The following is a 21,188-nucleotide window of genomic DNA, read 5'->3' as shown; positions in this document are numbered from 1 at the left end:
AGTGGGTGTCCCAAGGTAAAACACAATAGCTTTCAAAGGCCCTTGACTTCCCTCCAAATCCTTCCAACATAATTTATTGCATTTGTTAAACATGAAGTTCTTTCACATTAATGTTTCCCTCCTGTCGAGGGGGAAATTTAGCACAACGGTGAAGCACGCACTGAAAAAGTTTCATTTCTATTGCCACAGAAAACCAAGGAAATGAGATTTTTTTTCAGCAACTAGTCAGCTCAAATATTCATACAGATTTCAGAAGTATCTTGGAGAGCTGGGAGCCAGAATAGGATCTAGGGATTTACTGGGCAAGAGGTTGTGACTAGTGTAGACCAAAGACTATATCAGAACCTGGTAGGGAAGAAAGCAGCACTCATCCACTCATCTACTCGGTAAATGTAGGAGTAGTATATTTTCATAATGTCCATCTGACTAAAAGCTAAAATTATCCTGAAAATGCTGATGGTTTCCATTCACCAGTTACCTATGTAGCAAAGGAATTCTCCAACACAAATTGCAAAAGAATTCAAAATATTCCAGACAAGCTAGATGTTGTGTCTCAAATGTTAGATGTTCTGGACTGTCCAGTATTTATTCTCCCCTCTCACCTTACTTAATTTTCCAGAAAGTTAAATAACTTCTTTTCTTTCTTGGAAGAAGACTTCAGATGAAGGAACAGAACAGTTCAATCAATATCAGTGCTTTATGAGGTATGCAAAATATATTTTTGTACAAAATGGCTGCAAAAATACACATTTCTTTAATAGCATTTTACTGTCACTTTGCACAGAAGTAAAAGATTTTTTTAAAATTGAGATTCAAGGGTTTGTGTCCACATTTCATCAAATTTCTCACTGTTCAGATTCTTTTAAAACCATTTTTATCTTGGTAAGAACTTTTTACTTTCCTCTTTTCCCTTAAGAATGCAGGACCAGTAGCTGGGAATTTGGAGGAAAAAAAAAGTTGCCCTTTGGTAAAATGATTCCCAAAGTGAGATTTTCCAAGAAAAGCATGTGTTGAGGGATGAATTTGCACACATAAAACTGTTTCTTTACCAGAAGACAGTAATTTCTTCCCTTCATCCTTTATTCTCATGATACTAAGGGTTTATCTTTTACTCTGGTAACCTAATGAAAATGTTTCTAAAAACTAAATATGCCATAGTGCAAATACCTGTTTGAATAGAATAAAATGTTTTCCTTTCCCAGTTTCTCAGGCCTGCTAATGAAAACACGAATTCATAAACTGCTACCATCAAAAAAGGAAGAGACAGGAAAATTATATTTATGTCTTCAAATGTGAATGAACTTCTGCTATGTATTCATACTAGGAAAAATATAAATCTCATTTATCTGTGAAACTCAGTGAAAGAATTAGGTTTTCTGCTTGGTCTTCCTCTTAACTAAAAGAAGGCATCCAGAGTTCATGTAGAAATACTGTGATAGAACATAAAGTTTCTTAGTGCTATTCTTAGGAAGCAACTTGTAAATTTTCCTCTCTGTTATTAGTCAGCAGAATTTTGCCAACACATATTTGCTTGGGCCTAGCACTGTCAGTCTGAAGTTGTAAAAGCACTCTAAAATTTGTGTGAGTCCATAATGAATTCTTGTAGCTGGAGGAATCACATAAGTGGAAAACAGATGTTCAGGCTTGTTATCAATTGAAATGGAGGATCTGATATCCCTTATTGGAAGGCTGTGTCTTCATGTAATTCTTTAACCAGAAACAGGAAGGGATTTGCTGTAAATCAAATGTTAAGCAGGCTGATGTCTGAGCCTGACAAAAGGTATCAATGAGTTCCCACTTTTTGTTTAGCTACATAGACCTTTATCTGCTGGGAAATGGCATGTTTAATGTTTTATATAGAGGGTTCAGGATTTGCCTTGGATGTGTGGGGTTTTTTGATTCCAGTATACTGTGAGTTTACCAAAATAAAATACAGTTCAGAGAAGGAATCTCTGCCCCAAATTATCAAGTCAGTGTTATTCTGACATTTTTCAATGAGAAAACCAATTTTACAAATGATAACATGAGTTGACAGAAGAGGAACAATAGCAGAAAGTACTTGTGTCTTGGCATAGTTACCAGGGTAGAACTTTCTTCCAGTTATCCAAGCGCAGACCACAGATTTTAAGATTGCAGGAGATGGACTGGAAAATTATTCACTGCCTTGTTCCTTCTGCCCTCTTCCCTCTGATAGCAAAAGCATGTCCAAAAAATGGCAGGAGGAGAGATAGAAGAAAGAAAAACAGAAACAGCTGAGGTATGCAGTAATTAGCAGGCAATTATATCAAACTTGTTAAAGATATTTGCAGCTACTTTTGCTGGCAAATAGTGTTCAGGGAGAAGCAATTAGCCACAGAAATTGCTCGACTCACAGGGAAAAATACAAACAGCAAATAACATGCTGATTTCAGAACCTGAGGCATCAAAGAAGATTCTGAACACTAAAAAACAGAATACATCATTAAAAGTCATCTGCTTTTTAGTGAAAATAAAAAAAACAGAACGAAAAAACAAATTAGTCCTCCTCTTAGGCAATACTTACAAGAATCAGAGAGAATATATTGCAGCTGTGTAATTTATAATATAATTAAAACATAGTTGGAAGATTCCTCAGAAAGATGCATCATGTTATTTTTTGTGTAACTGTTCTTTATTTCCAAGAACATATTGTCATGTTACTCCCTTCTGTCTTTATTCCTAAAACAGGACAAAATTTTTTGCTTTTTTCCCAGGAAGAGGCAAAACTCATGACACTTCAATTCCCATGTAGAGTTACTAATGTAGAAATCTATCGAGGACATAAATATACATTGCTGTATTTCAAAGAAACAGTACCTTCCTTCATTTTTTTATTCTTAAAGATACATGATATATTTGTTCAAAACCTGTCTGAATTTAGTGCCTGTAATACTGCTACTATTTTTACTGGACGTACATAGAACAAGCTAAAAGTCCATAGACAAACAGAAATGTGGGTGAGAGGCCCAACTGATAGTTCTAAGAGTATAACTTTGCCATATAGCAAACAGCGATCTGCAAAGTATTACAAAAGTGAGTAACCTGAAGACAGATAAGCAAATGATCCTGTGCCATAAGATTTGGCATGCTAAACAAAAATGCATAATCACTTCTTCTTGCAGGTTTGGGAGTTTTCTGTTTTCTCTTAGATGAAGGCCCTAAGCACTATGAAAAAAAGAGCCACGATAACATCGCAGAAAGAGTGGTTTGAGAATAGCTGTAAAAAAAATAAAGAAAAAAATGAAAAAAAAAAAAGAAAGAAAAAATCTGTGTTGAACTCTCAAAGACCTAGGTGGGGAAGATTTTCCCGCAAGCAAGTGAGGAAAGGCAGAAGTCATAGAAGTACGAATATTTGCATTTGGGATCACCCACAGACACGTTTTCCTCTTAGGGCCCGCAGGCATCTTCCCTTCTCCTCTGTCTCAAGACACATTGAATGTGGTTTCCCACGCTGGCCAAAAGGGGCTGTGCCAGGGGAGCGAGAAGGTGGAGCTATGAGTAAGCAAGAGCAACCTGAGAGTGCCTCCAGCTAACTAGACTTCAAGTGATACTCACCGACCCTGTGGATGGTGTAACCAGGTTCTGGCTGCTGTTGCCCTGTGCTGCAAGTTGCTTTCCACATTCACCCCAAAACCCTCCTGCCCGTGCTAGGCACATGGAGCTGAAGGAGGCCACTCGTCATCACTCAGGAGTGCCCAATTTGGCCTTCCAGGTAAGCATGGTTTCCTTTGTTTTGTGGGGAAGAGGAAGGACTTTAAAACAATGAACGATGTTTACTTCAGTCCCTGAACACAGAAAAGCAGTTTCTGCTCTCTGCCTAGAGATATGTTACAACACCCCACAGGTTTTGCACTGGTATCTAGCCAAAGTACCAGGCTCTCATTTAAAAAGCTGGAGCGCAATCAACACATTCAGGAGTTGGCTCTGCTTATTGCCTTCATCTGCTGGCTAGTACCCTGGTACCTTTGAAAAGTCTCCTCACTCAGTAGTATTTCATAGGGTCTCACAACCAGCTCATGCACCTCTCCGGTTTGTGGTAACAGTTGCTTCTTTTTCCTAAGGATAGATAATTCACTGTTCTGTTGAACATTATGTTGTCATTATGTAACAGACATATGCCCTGTCAAAGCAATGTATGTCAATAATCCGAGAAAAATAAGCATGTAATCACAGTGGGGCATATCTTCTTTCTCCTATGTACAAAATACGGGCAGTTGTTTTGTTCTGCTTCCAAGGAGAGCACAGAGAGAAGAATAATGTTAAAGGCCGTTAAAAAAAATAATAAACCATATTTCAAAAGCAGAAGCACAAACCACCCACCCTGTAAACCAGTTAGTTGTTAGTTATTGTTGCTCAGTGCCCGGCATCCCTGATTTTAGAGCAGGTATGAAAGGAAATTTGCAAACCCACAATCACGCTTATACTTGTCACTGGAGGTAGAGCAGTTTGGGTAGAGACAGTGTCCCTAAAGATTCCTGTATTTAGCAAAGAACACCTTGCTCTCCACTGCAGCCTCTGATCCTTATGTGTAGCCCCAGAGCTCAACTAGCAGGGAAGGTAGCGTGTGGTGGATGTGAATATCAGCTGGCACTGTTCAAATAACACAGAAAAATCTTTGTAGATGTTAAGTGTGTGGAGTAACCTGTAACATCAATGACATCCAGCCACCCTGTACATTCATTGGGCTGTGGAAACAGACAAGCTATAGATTGATTTGATAATCTGCCCATCAGGGAATATTTGTAGGGGAGTAAAGGAGTTAGATTTAAGTCCCTCCTCCTATCAATAGCTGATAATTCATGCTAAGTGGGACAGCTTCAAGAGGAGACAAAGATAACTCTTAAAACGTGATAGCCCAGTGGTTAGTGCATTCTCCTGGGTAATCAGAGCACCCTCAACATATCTGTGCTTCACAGTAGGTAGGCAAGCAATTTGCACTTGGGTCTCCCTTAGTTCAAGATGAGAGAAGGTTTCATTCTTGCTGCATTTTCACACAAAATATACACCTAAGATAACGTAGCCAGGTTTCAAAGTGAGTGCCCACAAACTGGTGAAGAGGAGAAGTCTCTCTCGAAGTGAAAAAGTGTCAAATGGTCTTGAATGGCCTAAACTGAAAATCACCTTTTTTGTCATCAGCCTTTGTGGAGCACAGCACCATGACTCTGGGTAATCCTCTGCCTTACACAGCAAGCTCACCTGGGCAATGTGCAGGGAACTCAGGTGCTTCTTTTTATGTCCATTGCAGAGGTTTGCAAAAGCCTGCAAGTCCTCTTTGATTTAAATAATTCAAATGCCAAATTATGGAGACTGTCCATAACAAACAATGAAACCTGGGGCCTGAATCAGGTTTTCCGTTTACTTTTTTGTCCCTGGAACACCAGAAGGTATTTACATTTATGCTGTCTGTCTCTGACTCAACATACAAATCTCTCCCTCAGAAAAATAAGACAAGGAGATAGATATATTTCTGCATACAGAAAAATAAACCATTTCACAGTAGAAACCACTGAGAAAATGGTCTCATGTTTTTTCCCATTTTCTTGTATTTGAGCTCCTCCTGCAGGAATAGTGAATGCTTTTCTTCCTCCAAGATAGAGGGTCTTCTAGCATTAAGCGATGAGTATCCTCCCTAAACCACAGAAAAATGAAAATGTTCTAGAAATAAATTAATTTAAACCATTTTAAGTATCTGTGGGATTGCACTCCATAGGTACCTTCAGATGTACCTGAGCTATTTAATGATTAACACAAAAAGCAATAGAAAAAACAAGACTAGGACAAAGTAAACCTGGGTAAGGTAGTTTGTTTTATAAAGAAAATAAATTTAAAAAAAAACAGCTCTCAATATAATACAAAGCAGCTCAAGGCTGAGGATGAAGGATCATATCAGAGTTTTATTAGGTCATGAATGGGAGGCATTGTTTTAGAGTAATCTGCCTTTCTATTGGTCATACAAATGGTCAAAGGGGGATAAGTATCTGAGCTCTTCTCATTTTCACATTGGCTATTGATAACTAAACACACACATCCTTCTGTGCTATGATTAGAATCATAGAAACATCAAGGTTGCAAAGGACCGTTTTTCACTACATCACAGCAGGATAAAACTTTTTCAACTGTACTGTAGTAGACTCTCAGAAATCAGTTAACCAAGGTTAACTTTCAGAGAAGGCATGAACGTAGCATAAAGTTCTATTAACAGCATCAATTACATTGAAAAAATGTGCAATGCTGCAAAATATCAGATACTTCCTTCTTATGCTATGTAGGTTCCATTTGAACTCTTTACAGACACAGCATCAAAAACTGCAGGCCCAGTGTTATTACCTTGTGATAATGACAGGATCTGAGAAACACAGCAGCAACTTTCTGTCTCATTAACAGCTCAAAATGGTGTCAAAAGAAAACAGATAATAAACCCCAAATGTACAGCTCTACCATATCTCTCGTCCTCTCTCTCTCTTTGGTATTAGGGACATGTCAGCTACTAATAGCAATCTGGGTGTATTATGATCAGTAAGCTTCTTGTATTGGTTTCAAGAAGATACACAGCTCTATCCACACTGTTGGCTTTTCCAAATATGCTCCTACAAGCACAGCATAACCTTAGTAAAACCTCAATGCAATTGTGAAGATCTGCATGCTGAAGTTAGGTGTTTTGGATGCTACCTTGTAGCTAGAATCAACAGATTGACACACTGTTATACTGAGACATTGAGGTTTATAATACTTCTTTCCCTTAAATACTTCATACAATTTAAGGAACTTAATTCACTATCCTTATAGTCTCATCATTACTGCATCTCTTGCATTCAACATGGTTCAGATAAAATCTCTCTGACAGTACCAGCTGGAGGATCACTACAATTGCTCACAGAATTTTGTTCTCAGAAACCCTGCAACACTAACAGTAACTCTAAACCTGAGCTTGGATTTACCTAGCTTGTGTTTAGTCCTTATTTCAGAGTCAAAAGTTTTACCTAATCAGTTCTGATGATTCTGTTCTCTAATGATGATGACATTAAACAAGTCACACTTATTCCTCGGGGGCAGGGGGAGATGATAAGAGCTGGCTCATAAAAAGGAATGGACTCTCAAAAGGAACTCAGAGGGGTAAACAAACACAAAATAAATACAATGAAAAGGGAAGATAACAGCTAATAACTATCAATTGCTCACAGGCCTCCTGCTGTCAGTGTTATGATGCATTAAGCAGTCAGCACCTGTTTCTGTAGCACAGCACACTGCGCTTTTAAGAAGCTGACTTGAGGAAGGTTCCCCTTTAAAATTCTGCCTTTTACTCGTGCTACTTAAGGACATTGATACTACCATAACAAGTGCAGCTTTCATGCTCCGTTTCATTATAAAAAGCCTATACCATATCCTAGAAAATAACATTTACTTCTGTGTTTATTGCTGTTCTCCACAGCTTCCTAGATATTGTTTTCTTGTTGGTTAGTTAAGACTATTGGCACTATTAAGAATTTATATCATGGGCATCATTATTACAATTTCCCTCTGGGAATTATGAAGGCATAACTCTTCTGCATAACTCCATCAGATCCAGGCAGGAAATTATTCAGTTTTTTCCACATTTTCAAAACTTACTTTTCAAATCCATACTTGCTTAAAAAAAAAAAAGTTAACACTCACATACTCTCCCACTTTTTACAGGAAATAGTGAAAGTTAGTCATACTTTTAGGCTTTTTTCTTCTCAGACTAAGTAAATATAATTTGTGAAACCATTTTTAGGATTCTTGTCCTTTTCATACTCATTGTGTTCCTGCTTGCCATCAACAGACGTTTTGGATGCCATAATCGCACAGGTTGTGCATTCTGTTATCTTCCCAGGAATGTGCAAATCTTTTTTTCCCTTTCTAGTTTTTCTTGATTTTGCTTTCTGCCTGTCATAAATTTTACTTCCTCTGAGAGCAAACAAATTTCCTATAAATTTTTTATGTCCATCTTGTGCCAGTCTATTGTTCTGTTTATCTTGCATTTCAGGATACTATCCAACTATCCTACTCCACATTGCCAGTTTAAGCTTTTAAAGAAAACATTAATATGCTTAAGAGATGAGTGAACCTAATTTACAATCAACTCAAAACGCCTTATGAAGATTCAGCCAGCTGAATTTAAGTATGTCAGTCTATGTTTCTTATCTGCTGTCTCTATAGATCTTTTACTATACTGTAACACACGGGTGATGAACATTTATCCCTCCTGCCCTGCATACTGAATTGTATTATTTGACAGATATTTATGAATCCATGATCATTGATAGAAAAAGAAGACTTCCTCAACATTTAAAATGCTTCTTAACTTCTTCAGAGTGATGGCACACTGCCTAGCAAAAGGGAGTATGTGGACGAAACTTAGATGAATAGTCTTCAGTTACACTGGATATTAAAAGAATAGCGAGGTTTTGAACTGTAAATGGGATGGCTTCACTTCAGCTGGCTGAATGGAATCTGAAATGCAAGGAAATCCAGCATGGTAACTTAAAACATTCGCTTTTAAGGCATCTGTTTTCCTATGAATTCCTTAAGTACCCCGATTATAGTGTCCAAAGCTAATGTAAGGACCCACCCTTAAGCCATAAACATTTTAAACAACTGCCTGGATGCTCTGACAGGCAATCTGTTTCCATCACTAACTGGTAGGGACAGAAAACCAAGTATTCTGGAGCGTATGCTGTTGTTAAAAGCACAACAGATAGAAGTTATGCACTCTACAAACTAATCCTCCCTCGAAAAGCAAGGAGGAGATAGGAAGGAAGGCCAAAGAAGAGTTAAGAAAAAAGACTTCGCAAATGTACTACTCTTCTAGAGGGAACTAAACAAACATTGAAAGAGAACTCCACTTACACATTGGAAATAGCTCTATGCCTTTGCTGTTTAATCAAGTATTTTGCAAGCAGAAAATTCCAATCAGTAGAAGTACAGCACAGTGTGAAAGCAGAAGCAAAACTGTGTAATGCATTTCTTTTTGTCAACACTCAAAAGTAGATAAATAATTCCATAATCCTTCAGTGTGGCCTAAAGGATTATTTTTCCCGCCCAAACTTCTGTAATTGGGTTTTAACTTTCTGCTTCTTTATATCACTACAGGTTGAGTAGATTCAGAAGTGACCTGGCATATTGATGTATCTGGCCTGTGCTCGGAACAGAGCTGTGCTCACTATAGTCCCTAAGGCTTGATCTCCTGTTTTCTCCTGCAATGTTTTGTTCTGCAGACATTCCCAGGGAGGTGGAAAAGGATACCGAGAAAATTAAGTAGCAGCTTTTCTGCCCCTGCTTGTGCTGGGTGCTCAGGTAGCAGCCTGCAACAGCAGGTGGTAAGTGCAGACAGGCTGACACTTTGGAAAATTCAGAAAGACTGAACAAACAGAAAGAAGATATAGGATGTTTCTCATTTTGTTTCTCATTGATTATTGCTACTCTTATGACAAATTAAAAACAATTCTTTTTCTTTCTTCAAGGGGTAGGATTATGTAACATGCATTTTCACGAAACAAAAGTATAAAGGGGGGATAAATAGATTGTACTTGAGGAATCAGCTGTGAAATACAAGAAAATTACTCAGCTTCATGGCACTCATCCAAAGACTGTTTTAGTCAACAGAAATAGTCTCTTACTGAAGTAAAATTGTTATCAATAGCAATTAACCAGTTTCTACTGAATATGCCAGAAATGTGGTATGATCAGTTGAATTGAGTGTTTTTTATACTTGCAGAAAATGTCACAAATCTAGCATTCAGCACTGTGGGCTATTTGGAGTTCCAGCAATCATGTGATGATCTTAGTAGTTTTCTGTTACATTACTCACACATCCACATATTTTAATTACTCTATTAATGAAACTCTTATGTAATTACTGCAGTTGAGCAGTGGGCTGGACAAAATGACTTCTAGAGGTTTCCTCCAACACAAGTTATTCTGTACTTCGTTTGCTTGTAGACAGCGACTCACATGCTTACTATTTTTCGCATATTCACTGACGGAAGTCCTAAGAAATCTCTGCTTTTTCTCACTCAGCAACAAGTATTGAAAACTTCAAAGAGACTGTTCCCAGTGAGGTGTGTGTGTCAATTACAGAACTCTACCACTGTGACTTCACTACGATGTACTGTGTGATGTTTTAAATATATTCTATCCCAGTGTTACATCTAAGCACTACTTCATGTGATAGTATTTTTTTTTGGAATTGTATGGAGTGTTCAGTGAATACTTTCATTGCTGGCTGCAGACACAGCTATGGCATACTACAAAGACAGCATGATTAAAAGATAAATGAGTAACAGAGGTGTTTTTTGAGAAAGAAATACCTCCCTCCTAAGAGAGTGCAAAGATTGCCTTCTCTTAGAAGGGAGGGATCTCAGGTACCACCATCTGGTTTATCAGGGCCACAGCAGGAGAGTTGACAGCTTCTTGCAACTTTCCCCAGACACACAGCGTTCCTGAAACACTTCACTGAAGTGATTTTTTTTTTAAATTATAGAGGCAGAGTATCTTTTAGGAATATATGTTACTGAAAATTGTTCTGGTTGCTTCTTAAGATCATATTTCCACTAAAAGGCAAAATATAATTTGTTTAGTAGTACTGCTTATTCCTGCCTTTATCAAAATTTACTATGATTAACTTATTTTGTATTATTCATTTGGAAGTGATCATTTCTGTAGAAGGCTAAATGTAGATACTAATTTACTGGTTTTATTACCATACAAGTAATGAGATACTTCATGCAATAAAACACAGTGAAATTATCATACCATAACGGCTGTCATAAGAAACCACTGAAATATAAAACATTCGTATCAGTTTTGGATGTAAGTTATCCGACATTTTGTTTAAGCAGCTTTCTTAGAAATCAAAGTCAGAACCAGCCCTTCAATGACCATTTAAAACAAATAATGCACCCTGCAAAATATTGATATGAGAAAGCTCAGCTTCAGAATATTTTTTTAAAAGGATTAGAGAAAAAAAAGAGGTGAAAACTCTTAGTACATTCTGATAAAAGGTATAGCACAGGCAATCAATGTAATAAAAGCAGCTACCCTCTTTTCAGATACTCTGAGTGTTTTATTCCAAGAGCAAGAGCAGTATATATTTTTAAAAATTATGCATTTATTACATACACATAAGAAGCACATATACCAGAACAGAGATACTAACAACCCAGAGATGGCCCAGATAGGCTCTCTGCCCTTGCAAGGGAGAAAAGCTGGATCTTTTAAACTTGTTAAACTAACCCTGAGGCAAACAGCAATGCTGGGTGGACGCGGAAGTTTGGGTCAAGAAAACGGAAGTTTGGATCAAGAAAACTGCAGATTCACATTAGTCAAGCATCATCAATGACTGGTGCAGCTTTGTGTAATAGCATGGGACTTGGAACACCCAAGCTCTGTACACTGATTTTTAGGCTGCTCTTTTTAGTAAACAATGGAAGCACAGGCATCAAAGTATAAAACTGTTCTTACCACAGATGAGAGATACTTTCACCTTTTGACTTGAATCAATGAAACTTTTGGTCTTGCTGTGCCCAAGAAGAATAGCGGAGATGTGTGTGTTATAAATCCAGAAGGTCTCAGAGAAAATTCACAGAGAACCAAGAATTTGTAAAATAAGACAACTGTACATACTAATTAGTATGTTTTTTCTGTTTTTTCTTTCAAATAACCTTATGTAAATTCATAAACCTCAAATTCAATGTCAGTAGCCGGCTGTGATGATACCTCCAAGACAGATATTTTGTCAGAACCTCAATTTGATTTAAAATTCATCAAGTGACAGGGAAGTGAGTTCTGTTCTCAGAAATACATTAAGGAAAAAACAGAAAATTGTCAGGACATGCAGGATTCAAAGAAATGTTTTCTAGTGTCATAATATCTTCAACCAATGCACAAAACAGCCATCAGAAATGGTGGTCATAGGGAAAACTATGGATGAGAAGGCGTTATAGAAGCATTTTCTCCTGAGAAGTTGGAAAAAGAAAAGCTAGAAACCTCAGGTTTAGTGACACAATCTTTCAGTCAGACAGGGCATGCATATTATGAAGTATCTACTCATCCAAAATACAGAAAATTTCAGACAAACACAAGCTGGAGGCAGCAGCACTGATGTATAACTGATCAGAGAAAAAAGAGAATACAATGCAGGTGACTTCATAATAAACACATCCATTTTGACTTCCTTTGACTGTATGGTTACTTAGGCCCACATAGGGAGTTGCTCACTATGAAGAAGTGAGAGTCAGATAAAACAAACAAACAAACAAACAGGTGTTTTACTAGTGCCATGTATTAATATTTTGCCACCCACACTCCAGTAGTCTGCTACTCTGAAAGTTGCATCAAAAAATTCTAGTACTTTCATGTCTTGTAATCCTATCTACTTGCTGAGGTTTTGTGAAAGTACTTGAAGCACGATGTAAGAAATAGAGGTTTCATGATGCTGTGGATATTCTTTTCTGTCGTCCAACGTTTTTTGGATACAATCAGAGGCAGCAAAGACATGCTGCCAAAGAAATGCCTCTGCTCTCAGAGTTGAAGTAATTCCAGATTTATAGTGATGGAAAGGATCATTTGAACTGTTCTAATATGTACTCCTGGGAACTAGACCAGGATCTGAGATCCTGGGATAGGAAGGTAAAAGACAGTGCCTACACCTTTCTCTAAAAAAAAAAACAAACCACAAAAAAACAACAAAAAAAGAGCTAAAAGGAAAATATCAACACAAAAATAAGTACTTTCAGAACTGACTGATGAAAAATGGAAAAAAGTAGTGACAGTCAATGAACCATTCCTGGAGGTATTTAAAAAAAAGTAGATCTAGTACTTGAGGCTATGGTGTAGTGGTTAGGTATGCTGGGATGAAGGTTGGACTAGACGATCTTCAGAGGTCCCTTCCAACCCCTAACATTCTGTGATTCTGTGATTCTGTGAAAACTTGATTTTAATCAAGGAAACCAGTTTCTCACTGAAAAGGTTTGGCTGGAAGCATTCAGCCACTAAGTGTAGAAGAAAGATGTATATCTGCACCTACTCTTTCTCAGGAAAAAGACTGAGAAGCTCTGCCAAGGATGGACTTTGCTGTCCTCCAGATGGCAGAAGTCCATGTACTCCATGCAGCCCTTGGGTTAGCCTCAGTAAATGTTAACACTACCGCAAAATCAGATCTGATGCTATGATTGGCCATGAAAAAAGAAGAAAAGGGATTTGTATCCATTCTCTCTTTACCTTGTGTAACTACACAGTTAGACTCTTTCCCTTGTGTAACTACACAGTTAGACACAAAGTGACCCCTGATTCCAAGTACATTTTCTTAACACCTTTTGATGTAGCTGTAGGAAAGCATTTGTGGCAATAAAATTGTGACCCCTGATTCCAAGCATATTTATATACATTGTAGACAATGTGAAAAGATGTGGATTTATACTTTTAACATTGAAATACTCAAAAGAAGTTTACATTCTCAAGACAAATAGCATATTTTACAAATTAAAGAGCCAGAGCTCAGACTGTGGGTGATCCAAGCGAGTTCCCAGCCTGGGGTGGATGCTGTGGCATGGGAGAAAGTGAAGGGGGAGCAAGGTCTGGCCTGAGCAGTATATGGAAAAGGGCCACTGGGCATGGCGGTGGGGATGGAGGTAGGAGGTATGGCACATAGCTGTGGCCAGGAGATAGGACGTGGTGCCACAGGGAGTGCAGATGCCTGCAAATGTGAAAGCATGGCCCTTTGGCCCAGACAGCTGGACTCTCCTTATTTATAATGTAGATCCAAAAATGTGTAAAAGGCACTGACGTGCAATATAACCCAAATTTAAGATCAGGAATAAGTAGTATTTCAACACTATGGTCTCTCGGTGTCCCTCAGGTGAGAAGCCCAACTCCTATAGCTGCTAGGAAGAGTGTTCCCAGTAACAAGCAACTTGGCTAGTGGCAGCATCTGTGTTGTTCAGATTTGCTTTATTTCACAGTCAAGAGCAAGGAGATAAAGAAACTGAGTTTAACAAAAACACTGTTGTAAGTTATGGTGCAATTCCACATAGTCACATAACTGTTCCCTCCAAAAACTGCAATCAAGAGGCTGTAAATGTTGAATATGTAGACTTTAGTAAAGCCTTGGAAATTGTTTCCCACAGCATTCTGCTGGAAAAAATGGCGGTTCATGGCTTGGACAGGTGTATCATTTGCTGGGTAACAAACTAGCTGGATAGCTGAGCCAAAGGGTTGTGGTGAATGGAGTTAAATCCAGTTGGTGGCCAGTCACAGTAGGTGTTCCCTGGGGCTCAGTACCAGGCCCATTTATGTTTATCCATTATCTGGACAAGGGCATCGAGTGCACCCATTGCTTGAGAGAAAGACCAGTGGGATCAGAGCAGTGACTGTCCCCCTGTACTCGGCACTGGTGAGGTCACATCTCAAGTACTGTGTTCAGTTTTGAGTCCCTCTCATCAAGAGAGATATTGAGGTTCTGTACTGTGTCCAAAGAAGGGCTTGTGAAGGGTCTAGAGAACAAGTCTTATGAGGAGCATGAGGGAAATGGGGTTGATTAGGCTGGAGAAGAGGAGGCTGAGGAGAGATCTTATCACTCTCTACAGCTATCTGAAAGGAGGTTGTAGTGAGGTGGGGATCAGTTTCTTCTCCCATGTAACACATGATAGGACAAGAGGAAATGATCTCAAGTTGCATTAGGGAACATTTAGATTGGACATTAGGAAAATACTCTTCACCAAAAGGGTTGTCAAGCCCAGGGAGATGATGGAGTCACCATCCGTTGGGGTATTTAAAAGAAGTGTAGATGTTGCACTTAAGGACATGGGTTAGTGGTGTACTTGACATTGCTAGGTTAAGGATTAGACTTGATGATCTTAAAGGTATTTTCCAACTGAAACGATTCTACGATCCGGCCAAATTTCAAGTTTCTGCTTACAAAGCCCATGGATGCAATTTAAAGGGATGTTATCTGTTACTTTTTCTCAGCAGCTCACTTAAGAATAAATTCATTGACTAAGTTAAATTTTTAAAACAATAAGCACTCCAGCTACAATTCAACCATTCTCCATGTGAGAAATTTCAACCATATTAAAAGAGAGAATCAATAAAAACTGAGGGTCATGAACAGGAGGTGCTAGGCAAACTGGCTAATTAGCAGCTCTAGTAATGCTGCTGCATCTCTTACTCTCTGTCATGTGTGCAGTGGTACTCAATATGGGATTCTCTGGTTGTTTTTTTCTCCCCTTTATTTCCCCTTTCATCATGGTGTGGATGGCTTGGGAACCCAGCCACTGGGTTTGCCTGGTACCAGTCACAGTGTTAGTGGCAGACAGGAGAGCTAGAGCCCTGCACTTTGTGCAGGCAAGAAAATCTTGAGACTACTTCAGCCGTCTGCCAGCAGGGGTCTGGTTTCGCTTAACAAGCATGTGCCCCTCTCACAGCCTCGGTACTGATCTGTTTTCCAGGAGGATGAATACATCAATATTGAGAGTGATCAGCATGAGAACAAACAAGACTCAGTAGACGATAAGCAACCACACCTGAAAGGGTAATGTCTTCTGTATGGGTAAATTTTCCATTTGCTTCATCCTGATCTAAGCAATAAGCCGTCGGTGTTTCTGCTTCTGGAGCAACAGCCCTCTATTCCACCCCTGTGCTGCACAGACTTCTGTATTGCCTAGCAATTAGTGTAATACAGAAACACATCATATTTAAAATTATTATAGCTTTCAACTGACACCTGTGAGCATGGAACTATTCCTCTAATGCCTTATAAATTAAAGGACATTTTTGCACATTAACTACTTTTCCAATATTTCCATAAGAGCCTTTCTTAAGAAGAGGTGTTAAACAGTGATCTTCCAGGGGGTTAAAGATTCCCAGTTGTCCTTCAGTTTGCATAGCTGTTTACCACAGGGCAAAATAAGAATAGAATAGTTGTTACAAAAAAGGCGTTCTGATACAGCAGAATTTTTTCAGCTAGGTAGCATTAATGCCAAATGACAGTGAAGGCATACATTTACATTTTAATTCAGGATTAATTTTTTTGTGAAAAATACAAACCTTCTTAAAAAAACAGTAAAAAATAAGATACAATGCTTAAAATTATATTTTAACATCATAGTATTTTTCTGTCATATTGAATCTTCACACAAAACTTCATAGAAATCATACTGTACTTTTCCCTTGATTGCTATGACTGCATTCTGTTCTACAGCACACCATTTCAGCTTTGAATTTTTCTTTCTACCAGCAGATTCTAACACATCACTTACTAGATACTTCAAATAGGAGTTTGTCTTACTCAAACTGGACCGCTTGGCAATATCTCATGCTTATGCTGCAGAGATAGTTGTGAAGATTTTAGTTATGCTTCCGAGTTGTACATACAGAACTTAAAGACTTATTAATATAATTGGGTTTCCTGGTGCCATCATATTAAAATAGTGCTTCAAAAATCTAGCAAAACTATTTAGAAGTCACTTAAATATTCTCTTGCTTCTCCTCTCTGTTCTTGGGAGATTTGTCATTCTTTTAGCAGTATACCACATGAAATACTTTCTTGTTTAAAACATTTACTATCTTGTCTAGCAAAAACAAAATCTGAGATTTGGTGGATGAAATATCCAAGCTGGAGAAGCCTCTCCAGGGGCAGGTGTCCAGTGTCTCCCTAGAATTAAGCTAATTGCACAGGCGAGTGTTGGCATGCAAAAGGCTGTACAAGATCAGAGGGATCTCTGCCTTGAAACCTGGGCCCACAGGAGTCACTTGACGAGAGGCATCTCTGCACAGAGACGGGTTCAGTTCAGACGGGAAGCCTGTATGGCTTTTATTCAGTTTTGTTTATTTGTATGCCCATGGAGAGCCGAGGGATAAATAAGGCTTAAGGCTTACTGTTCCCAAGGTCCCCTTGTTCTTCCGTCAGCAGCAGGTACCACCATTTCAGGCCATGAAAGCTTCTCGAAGGCTGGAAGCTGAAGAGCACTTTGCCCTGTTCTGATTATAATCAGGCCACAGCTTTTCCTGTGGTCTCTGGTTTTGTACTTTATCTAGGTTTATTTTTATGTTGAGCACCTGACAAGGCAATGGTATCTCTACCAAGTTCCTTCTTGTAAATTAGGTCCTAAAAGCAGGCACTAATATCTTCTTTGTATCTGCTCAAAAGGGTCGTTCACAAAACATATCTCAATTTTGAATGTGTGATCAATTTCTTTCAATGGATAATACTGAGAAGCCTGTGGTCTGAGACACAACCCGTTTGAAAGGTCTGATGACAGCAAGGATTCACTACGTGTGCAAGGTTTTAACATTCTCTTCTAAAGTACATGCAGACCAGAAAAAGGATTTCTGAGCTGCAAAATTACAGCAAGAATAGTTTTCATATATACAAATATTTCACATTAAAGTTCTCCTATAAATGTGCTTACGTAAAAGCCATCAGCAACAGGCTGCACTTAAAGCCTATAGGATCAGGTTTTAGAAAACAATGTTTCTTTTGTAAATTAACCAGATTTCGTGAGGAAGTTGTTTTTTCTACCACCTTTCAGAAGAGACATGCATATTTATGACATATATGCCTAAACATTTAAGGTATCCTGGTACCTAAGTGATAATCACCTAAGTCAATAAAATAGCAAGGAAGAAAGAGATGTTAGAGCAAAGAAGAGATTACGGTGAATTGTAATCTTAAGATAACAATTTTAGATCCAAAAATACTCACAAACAGCAGTAGCAGATAACAGATAATATTCTTCCTTTTTTTGTTGATGCATGAACTGCAAACTTCATAAAGAAACTGGATTATTCATATATCTGTCTCATTCCTCCTTTTCTTTCTTTTCCTGTCACATCTGATCTCTCTGCTGAGATTGGGTAGATAACATAATGTTCTTATAAGTATAAAAAAGTAGAGCTATGATTTGTGAGGCAACAGAAGTTCCCAGAACTAAAATTGAAATATCAAAAGCAATCAAGCTTCAAAAAAGCAATTTCTCAGAGACTCTGTTACTCTTTGTACTGGTGAAGGAGTATGTTCCTACTCTGCTGGTCTGAGTGCTGATAAGAATTAAGATAAAATTCCTTGTTTCTCTTCAATGTCTTTTAAATTAATTGATTTTTTTTTAGTGGGGAAAATAAGGGTACTTCAATGCTGAATTTTGGTGTGCATCTGACTCCAGCTGTATCTAGTTTCCAAACAAGTACAGTTTAGATAATTAGCATCTCTGAATATAACATTGCCTTAATAGACTGTAGGGTACGAGGCATCGCCTTAGAGAGACAGAACTATAGCTGTGATTTCTTTTTCAAGTTGCACAATATGAGGGTGTTTAGCTACAGCTTTTGGAAATGAAATACTTGGCGTACTAATTTACTTACCATTGGAAATCTGTGTTCAATTAACTCCCTTATCTGTTATTTCCCTAAGTTTCATCTCCTCCTCATGAAATCACCCTGTGTTACCCTTAGTGAGATGAGAAAAGAATAAAAGTTAACTATATAATAATTAGAAGTACAGGTACCAAAATAGGACATCCAAATATAAGAAATTATTTTAGCTTTTGTGAACTCGTGAGTCTTAGACGAAAAGTTGATGTATTTAACAGCCAAATTTTCAAACATCCAGAAACATCTATGCACAGCATAGTAGGGTTTTAGGTGGATATTAGTGGATTTTGCACACACATTGTCCCAAAAACTGAGGTTCATCAGCCAGTGTGCAAAGAGCCAATCCACACCCAGAGTGGAGACTTTTCCTTGTGTTACAGAGATGCACGTGTATGGGTGTCTGTGCCAGGGCAGCACACCAAGGTCTCAAATTAATGGCTTTTTCAGCGCAAAACATTAACCTACTCAACTTTTAAACACATTGCATTGCTATTCTATTCCTGGATTGGTTACAGTTCCTGTGCCTAGTGTGTAGATCAGTGCGCATGCCCACTCGATCTTCTCCAGGCTCATCTTTTGGGCCAGTGGTGTAACGGGGGCAGGTGGTCCATGAGTTGGTGGTTGACATCTTCCCCTGTCAGAACCTCCTTCCCCTTAGTATCTTCTCTTGGCAGAGCTAAGTAAGTAGTTCTTGGCAGTTTACTGACCAGACTATTGATCTATCATGTTAGACTTCTACTTTGGACAGATAGATCCTGCTTATTAGACAAAGGCATATTGTTTCATTAAGTCCAGTAGAGTCAATTTCTAACCTATTAATGTATCCACATCACACACAAATGCAGCCTTAGGCCTTCACATCTATAGTGGCACTACTGCTCCACATAGCAATGCTTGTATGGCTGTATTAACAGTCTTTGCGGGTCTAGTAAGAGGCACTCAATTTTTAGCTACCTACCTGGTTTCGGCTGACACTGTTAACAGACCCCCATGAAGCTATACTTCAGAGGCTAGCAGAACTGGCCTGCTAACTTCAGCCCTTTAGAGACTGAGGACAGATTGGCCCATTAGATAGCACTCAGACTTTCTTCACTTGCCTAACATCAAAACAAAGAAGTCACTCCCAAAAAAGATCTACAGATGTCTTCATGATTTTCTTTGGCACTTTGGAATCCAAATGTAACGCTCACCAAGTACAGGATACTCCAGTGGAGAAGTGTTGATAAATTTAACCTGATCTTCCTGTGCAAATTACTCTTCTTTTTCACCTGCAGTTTAAGTTTCTGTTCTGTTTATTTTTTCACATTTTCCTAGACATTTTGAAAGGAGATATGAGAAAGCCTGTGAATTTTGCAAGAAGCATAAAACCAGAATTCACTACATGATCTATGGGATTTTAATAACAGGTACAGTAATAACACCCAGGGTTGCTGAAGCCTTATTTATTTACCTATATGAGATTAGAGACTGTGTCTGTTTTCTGTCTGACAGAAAACCACTTGACTGTCTTAAAGAATGCATTTTAAAAGATGTAAAAGTAAATTTAACCCTGGAGGAAGCTCCAGACTGTAAAACCTTCACTAATTCCCAAACTTAACATAAGCACAGATTTTGCTACACTGCTTCTGCGACATGTCTCAGCTCTGACTTGGGATGATGGATAGTTCAGTCTTCGCTTCTACTCCATTGACAATGTCCCCCAAGAAGCCCATGAAATTACAGTTTAAGGAAATTGTCCAAAGCTGTGAAATCATATTAAAAAGAGTAAGGTACCAGCTTGGACTGAAAAGCCCGTCAGCTTAGAAATTAAAGTTTTCTGTTCTGATCCTTGTCACTCAATATCCGCAGCAAATATTTGCTAGAGGAAATGTTTTATGTCAGTGTGCACTGCAAAGTCATTCCAATATTCTTCTTTGCCCCTTTCCTAATTAGTCAGTAGGTTGGTTTTTTTCCTTTCACTTCACCAAGTTTCTTGTTGAGATACTCCTACTTGAACACGGAGAACGCATAGACCTAAAATAAGTATGTGTGATAGGCATCAGCATTCCATAAAGTGGTTTTAAAAGGGCTGCCTGCGTGCTGAATATCCTGCCCTCCTAGGATCAGCTTTTCTTGCTTTACTATAGCACAGTCATATCCTGGCTCAAGAAAATGAGTTCTCAGGACATGGCAAGAGTTTATACATCAATTCCATAAAAAACTAACTCACCTTACAAAAATAAGTATTTCTTCTTCCTTATTTGCTATAAACAAAATTATATTATTATTTACAAGAACTGAATATTTCATTGGTCAGCACATATTAGCAACGAAATTGCCAAATAATTTCTCAGCTACTTTACAAAATAAGTTACTTCTAAGCTTCCCAAGTGCTCTAGAGGGCCATCAGATTAGGCAATTGACAAATGTTTCTACATATTTATTCTAGTTTTACTGGATAAACTCCTGTGAAAGAATGAATAAGATTCATTGTTCTTAATTCACAGATTTACACAGGAAAAAGCAGTTCTGTAGACATGTTCAATCTTTCCAAATGATTATCATGTTTGATATGAACTTGGCTTGGCCAAAGCATATAACCTATGACAGGATAAAAGACATCTTTCGCATCAATGAGTATATTGTAGTGAAAATGTTATCTATGACAGCAAAATTTTTCAGTATGTCAGAATGTCAGTATGTCAGTATGTCAGTATGTCAGTATGTCAGAATGTCAGTATGTCAGTATGTCAGTATGTCAGTATGTCAGTATGTCAGTATGTCAGAAAAGCATTTTGAAGGTAAAC

The 21,188-nt window shown here is 38.2% G+C and overlaps 1 protein-coding gene across 1 annotated transcript in view; it reads left to right on the top strand.

The window, feature by feature from the left end:
- Window positions 1–3,673: 3,673 nt before the first annotated feature.
- The window catches only part of SLC28A3 (solute carrier family 28 (concentrative nucleoside transporter), member 3), a 44,622-nt gene continuing 27,107 nt past the window's right edge, over window positions 3,674–21,188 (top strand). Inside the window, 4 exon segments of the mRNA XM_009879390.1 lie at window positions 3,674–3,730; window positions 11,567–11,671; window positions 15,486–15,565; window positions 19,717–19,808. Of these exon segments, the coding sequence (XP_009877692.1) occupies window positions 3,674–3,730; window positions 11,567–11,671; window positions 15,486–15,565; window positions 19,717–19,808 (334 nt within the window).

Source organism: Apaloderma vittatum, unplaced genomic scaffold, assembly GCF_000703405.1.
Source record: "Apaloderma vittatum isolate BGI_N311 unplaced genomic scaffold, ASM70340v1 scaffold13972, whole genome shotgun sequence".
NCBI classification, from domain to species: Eukaryota; Metazoa; Chordata; class Aves; order Trogoniformes; family Trogonidae; genus Apaloderma; species Apaloderma vittatum.
Note: the sequence above shows the minus strand (reverse complement) of the source record. Positions and strands in the feature narration are given on the sequence as shown.